Source organism: Oenanthe melanoleuca, chromosome 11 (assembly GCF_029582105.1).
Source record: "Oenanthe melanoleuca isolate GR-GAL-2019-014 chromosome 11, OMel1.0, whole genome shotgun sequence".
NCBI lineage: Eukaryota > Metazoa > Chordata > Aves > Passeriformes > Muscicapidae > Oenanthe > Oenanthe melanoleuca.
The window spans coordinates 3999431-4005430 of record NC_079345.1 but is presented as its reverse complement, the minus strand read 5'-3'; the positions used below and the strand labels follow the sequence as shown (position 1 = coordinate 4005430).

General features: G+C 45.0%; 1 protein-coding gene across 2 annotated transcripts in view; it reads left to right on the top strand.

The window, feature by feature from the left end:
- Positions 1 to 201: 201 nt before the first annotated feature.
- The window catches only part of CDH13 (cadherin 13), a 425128-nt gene continuing 419329 nt past the window's right edge, over positions 202 to 6000 (top strand). The window contains exon 1 of one of the 2 annotated variants that reach the window (XM_056500421.1): positions 202 to 385. In XM_056500421.1, coding sequence (XP_056356396.1) covers positions 341 to 385 — 45 coding nt within the window. In that variant the 5' untranslated portion in view covers positions 202 to 340. The remainder of the gene's footprint in view (positions 386 to 6000) is intronic. The other variant, XM_056500420.1, reaches the window with a different exon arrangement.

Below are 6000 nucleotides of genomic sequence, written 5' to 3'. Positions count from 1 at the left end.
ATACTATTGAGATCTATAAAGCATGATGTTAGACTGAAACTAAACACAGAAATACACCTAAGCAAAATCCTTTCTAAAGGTGCTGTGTTTGTAGAGGTGCTTGCCCAAAATGTGTGATGCAAAATGGGGATGCTTTGTGAAGAAATCATCCTTGTAAAGCCATTGGTTCTGGTCATCAGACTCTATCCAATGCTTTAGTGATGATGCTGCTGATCTATTTGGGAAGTTGGCTGGCTCTCAAGGCAGAGTCTCTTCTCAAAGGCTGTTTCACAGTGAAAATATGCTCAGTGCAGCCGAGTGCATGAATGAAAAAGCCTCTGGTACCTTCTAGTCTGGCAAAATGCAGCACAAAACTCAACTTACTCTGTCTTTTCTGCTGTCCCAGGTAAGAAATACGTGGGTTTTTTCCTTGCTTTCTTTCATCTTTCTGCTTTTGTGCGTTTGGATTTGAAAGTATTTGTAATTCAGCTCTGATTTCTGAGTAATTATACATTGCCTGAATTACTGTTTAAAGATGCAGGATCTCTGCTCTGAGCCAGTTGCTAGGAATGTAGGATCTCATAGTTCCCTGATTTACAATTACAACCAATTTGCAGTGTGATATATAGCATTTTTTTGTTTCCCTTCAGGAAGGGTGGTGGGGGGAATCTTTCAAGTGTCTCGGTTGCAGCTGCAGCAGCAATATTTTCTGTCATATCAAATGCTGCAACTTTGATTTGCCTCTTTCCTCTGTGGCTTGTGCTGGGTAGCAGGTTTATAGGCTGCTACAGGCAGCTCACGTTATTTATTGCTTTTTTCTTAAAATAAAGGGCTTGTAGGGGGGGAACATGGAGGAAAAATAAAACCAGACCTTGCAGAAGGCTCGCTTCCCCGTACTCTCCTGATAGATGTGTAATACTCCGTTAGTGACTTGCTATGTAGCCTTTCTCTTATTAAATGTAATAGATCCCCCTCTGCCAGAGAGCAGAGGAAAAAACAGCCAGCCTTAAAACCAGGGAGTGCTGAACCCCGCTGCTGCTGCCTGTCACAGAGCAGGGACTCGCCGGGTTTTCACTTCTCAGCACTCCCGGTCACTCTTTCCCTCTGGCTGCTGGAACTGGGCTCGGTTTTGGGCAGCCCAGAGCACGTCTGGAAATCCTTTGTTGTTGTCCAGCTTGAGCGCGTTCTCCCTCCTTTTGTCTTGGGAGCTCTGTAAACTTGTGTTCAGGCAGCGGGCTGAGAGCTCTGCACCGAGCTGGGATGGAAGTTAATTCCTTCCTGACTTGCCAGCGAGTGTTTTGTTAACCCTTGGAGGGTTGGTGGGGTTTAGTGCCAAACAAGCGCTCGGGACTCTGAACCCCCGTGTTCGTGTAAGGGCAGTCTCCAGCAGGATTTGGGTCTGCTGATCCCAAACAGGGCACTCAGGAGAAAAGCTGAGGGATCATCACTGGGAGGGCTTTACTAGTGCTGAGAGCAGCTGCACAGCGAGCGAGGGGCAGGCAGCAGGGCGAGCTGAATGCACACATGCTGTGGGTCGAGGTTAACCCCTTCAGGTCCTGTTCCACCTGCTCAGGACTCAGTGCAGGGACTGGGGGGCTGTGGGTCAAGGTTAACCCCTTCAGGTCCTGTTCCACCTGCTCAGGTGCAGGGATTGGGGGGCTGTGGGTCAAGGTTAACCCCTTCAGGTCCTGTTTCACCTGCTCAGGTGCAGGGACAGGGTGTCTGTGGGTCCAGGTTAGCCTGTTCAGGTCCTGTTTCACCTGCTCAGGTGCAGGGACAGGCTGGCAGGAGCTTTGGGACAGCAGGATGCTCTGTGGCTGGGCACAGGGAGTGAGCAAGCACAAAGGCATTTGGGTGGGTTTGGGACAGCAATCCTGCTCCAGCAGTGGAACAAATGCCTTGGGCTGTAGGTTTGGTGCCCAGCAGCGTGTGCTGGTGCCACATGGAGGGCTCCTGGGGACCAGAAGTTGTCACTAGTGGGCAGAGATCCAGCCTGGCTGGCAGTGACAACGCTCAGGCAGCAGAGGGGCTGGGGGCACAGGCAGTGGGAAGGTAACCTGTGGATGTGCTGGACTGGTGCTCTCTCATCTTGGCTTGCAAACCTCCCATCTGCTTTGCTTGGCTTTCTCTCTGTTTTCAGTCCTGTTTTTATTTCATTTATTTATTATTTTTTTTGGTACAGCTTCTCTAACACGCTGCTGAATCAATCAGCTTGAGTTTGGATTTTCTTTAGTGGTCTTTAGGAAAGCACTGTGTACGTGACACAAGAGGACAGACTCCTAGGGCCCATTAAACACAGCTGCAACTTTTTAACATTACTGACTACCGAAAATCTGACAAGGTGCAGACACCTGATTCTGAAAACAGCTGTGCCCTTTACTGGTAACTTCAGTGATACTTCAGAGTTTCTTCCCAGGCTGGGCTGAGTTCTGCTGTACTGCAGGGCTGTGCTTGTGGTGCTTTAGCCTTGCTGCCAGCTTAAGTGCTCAAATTGCACTGCACCTTCTTTATCAGCGTGTACAGCTCTATCTGGCCGTGTCTCTCTCCACCATGTGAGTGAATGCATCTCCAAATTTACTTTCTAGATCATGTCTAAGAGTTAATGAATTGAGGGATGAACCAGACTGCAGTATGGAAGTGTGTGTAATTCTGTCTTCAGGTCCAGGTTGTTGAGAATTGGCAGGTTAAAGTATGGAGTGGGGTGGGTGCCATGCTGGGGAAAGAAAGGGGATTTACTGAAATGCTGTTTGGCTTTTGTCTTTGACACCCCACAAGCACAGCTTTCATGTGACAGGAAGAGTAAACAGAAGAATGTGAGAAACAACATATTAAACAAATGCAGCCATCTGCTTGTGTAGTGGTTGTAACACATTTGGGGATCTCTTTCTGCAAGTTTTCTTTTTTCTCCCTTAGGAGTAGCAAGAATGTCTCATAATGCACTGCTAGTTGAACCAGGAAGGACCAACTTTGATAGAATTCTTTCTAAGCAGGAGCAATTTAGTAATCTTTCTGTGGAAGCAGAAGATAATTATAACTTAGTTTCAAAGTAATGATAGCAAAGTTTACAGCGTAGAGAAAAAAGTTAAAGGAAATTTTTTTATGTCAATAGGAATATGAACTGTGAAAGGTTTATTTTTAATGAAAAGACCATTTCTAAAATTAGTAACTTGGGTTTTGTGTTTTCTTGGTCTGCTTCTAATTCAACTGCAATTTTAAAGTACAAAAACTTTGCCTTTTGAGGCATTAAAAGGATGAAGGTGGAGAATCACTTTTTCATATCAAAGCAGCCCATTAAGTATGTATGCAAATACTGTGGTAAACAGGTGGGCAATAAATTAATTTTTCCATTTGCAAAGATTTAGTCTACACTACTACCAACTGTTCTGTCTTCACCAAGAGGAAAACTGAGCATTAGCTGGAATAACTGAGAAAGCTGTTTCAAGTAATCTTTTAATTCAGACTCACATTTAGAACTCCAAAGAATAACTATAATATACAGCTTTATTGATCTGAAGCTGACAATAAAAACTAAATGTACTCTGGTAGCTTATGCAGTTTACTATACAGGGTACAATAAGCAGTAAATGCATACTCTGATCTGATAGATTCAAAATTCTGCATGTTTTGCATTTCCCCCAAAAGGTATTTTTTAAAACCTATCTACAAAATACTTGTTTCAAGACAAAAGTTGTTCACAGGCTTCCTTTTCCTTGTTATGCATTTAATGCAGAGAGATGACTCAAAATCAGTAAGTAAGGCTTACTTAGGTGAGGAAAAACCCCCATATCTTTTGATAATTTTAATAATAGCAATTACATTTCACTGGGTTGCAACTAAGTAAATTGGAAAAATTTGTAGATTTTACAAGCTTGTCACTAGAGTGAATAGAGAAAATTAGTCCTCAAACTCTTTCCCCTAATGCAGAGCCCACACTGCTGCATTCTTGAGCTTTTATTTGTGCAGATTTCTCCAGAAGAGGGCTCCATGCACAGCTTGAAAGGCAGCACCCAGGTATTGAAAGCAAAAGAAATTTAACAGCTTCTGGAAAAAAGTCTTGCTCAGACAAGTGTGTTGATATAACATTGCAGATTATGCTCAAATTCTGATCAAGAATCTCCCTGTTCCATCATGTTGCTGTAGGACTTAATATTTGAGAGTTCTAGAGGTGAAATCCTATGGTTCTTGTGCTACATCAGAGTGGTAAAAATGCTTTAAAATGTTAGAGAAACTCGATTGTCAATTACTCTGTATAATTATTTCTACTGGTGAGCACTTTGTGAGCAGGCTGACACTTGCTCCCCACAGTTTCAGGCCATCATTTTTGGCTATGCAGTCAAAAAACATCTTGCATATCTCATTCACAAGATGGTGTCTCCCAAAACACAGAACCATTCCAGCAGTTGTGCTGTCCTATTTCTCAAAAATTACCTTGTGGGGAAGGTTGGCACTAGTGAATTAGGCTGGCTTTTGGCTACAGCTCCAACCTCTAAAAATATCCTTACACAGGACCTGACCACAGTCCTACTGCTAAGCAAAGGGGTTTTGTTATAGCAGACAAGTGAAAACATGAAAATGCTTCTGCAGTTATGGCAATTAAACCCCACTTTGTGTACCCCCTGAGACTCAACCCTTCCATCTAAGACATAGCTTAGGTGATATGTTGGGACCTGCTTTCTGTTTCTGAGGATCAAAACTTCAAAAAGGTTTTCTTAGCACATGTAATATTTGTGCTGTGATCCAGTGGGAGTTACTGACTTGGCTTTTAGTGACTTCTTGGCAGCTAGGAAATTAGTATTCCTAAAAGCTGTCTCAACAGACCAGTGCAACAGGGACTATTAGAAACAGGTAGATGACAACAGTGGTGCCCCTTCAAGGAGTTGTGAAGTTCTGCCTTCCTTTTATTCCTGTTTGCTGCAAGATAAGCAGCTCTTCCCACTCTGTTAATATGTAAAAGCAAGGCAGATGACAGAGCTGCCAGTGTTCCACCCTCCCTGCATCGCTGCTGGGGTTGCATCTCTAATCCTCAGCTGCTGGGTTGCACCAGGTGCTGCATGGCAGGATTTTGGCCTCAGGTTTCAGAGCTCCTATGACAGCACAAACCTTCCTGGAGGATGGGGGCTTCATGTAGGACTTGGAGTGCCAAGGTCAGGTTGGCAGGTTTTTTATTGTTTCATGGACAGTTATGGGGCAAAATTCACTGTTTTGATATTTTGGTATTCCAGCCAGCAGGAACAGCTGTGTCCTGGGGGCATCAGGCTCAGCTTTGCCAACTGGGAAAGGGAGGGATTGTTCTTCTCTGCTGGGGCGGCCTCACCTTGAGTGCTGAGGGTGGTTTTGGTCACCACAACATAACAAAGATATTGAACTATTAGAGAGTGTCCAAAGCAGGGCAATGAGGATGTGAAGGGCCTTGAGGGGAAGTGGTGTGAGGCTGAGGGGAGACCTCAGTGCAGCCACAGCTTCCTCCTGAGGAGAAGAGAGGAGCAGGCACTGCTCTCTGCTCAGTGTGACCAGTGACAGGACCCCAGGGAACGGCCTGAAGTTGTGTCATGGGAAGTTTAGGTTTGATAGGAAAAGTTTTTCACCCAGAGGCTGGAATAGGCTCCCCAGGGCAGTGGTTGCGCCACTGAGCCTGAAGGAGCTCAGGAAGAGTTTGGACAAAGCTCTCAGGGACATGGAGTGACTCTGGAGAATGTCCTGAGCATTCCAGGAGCTGGAATCAGTGATCCTTGTGAGTCCCTTCCAATTCCACATATTCTGTGCTTCTAACTAGAGGTTCATCTGTGCAGGCAAAAAGACAAATCTACAATGTCCACAGGGGAGGAGAAACACAATGAGAAGCATTTATCATCCTTAGGAGTCTAAGTGGGCTGTTGCATTTCCCAGTTAACTCTGGATGATATTAGTGGGTTCTTGATCATGGCCATATGGTTGCACTCTGCCCTGCCCTAATCTCCAGATGGATGGGACCAGCCCAGATGGGAGGCTGAGTTTTCCTGTCACTTCTTGTGTCCTGCAGCT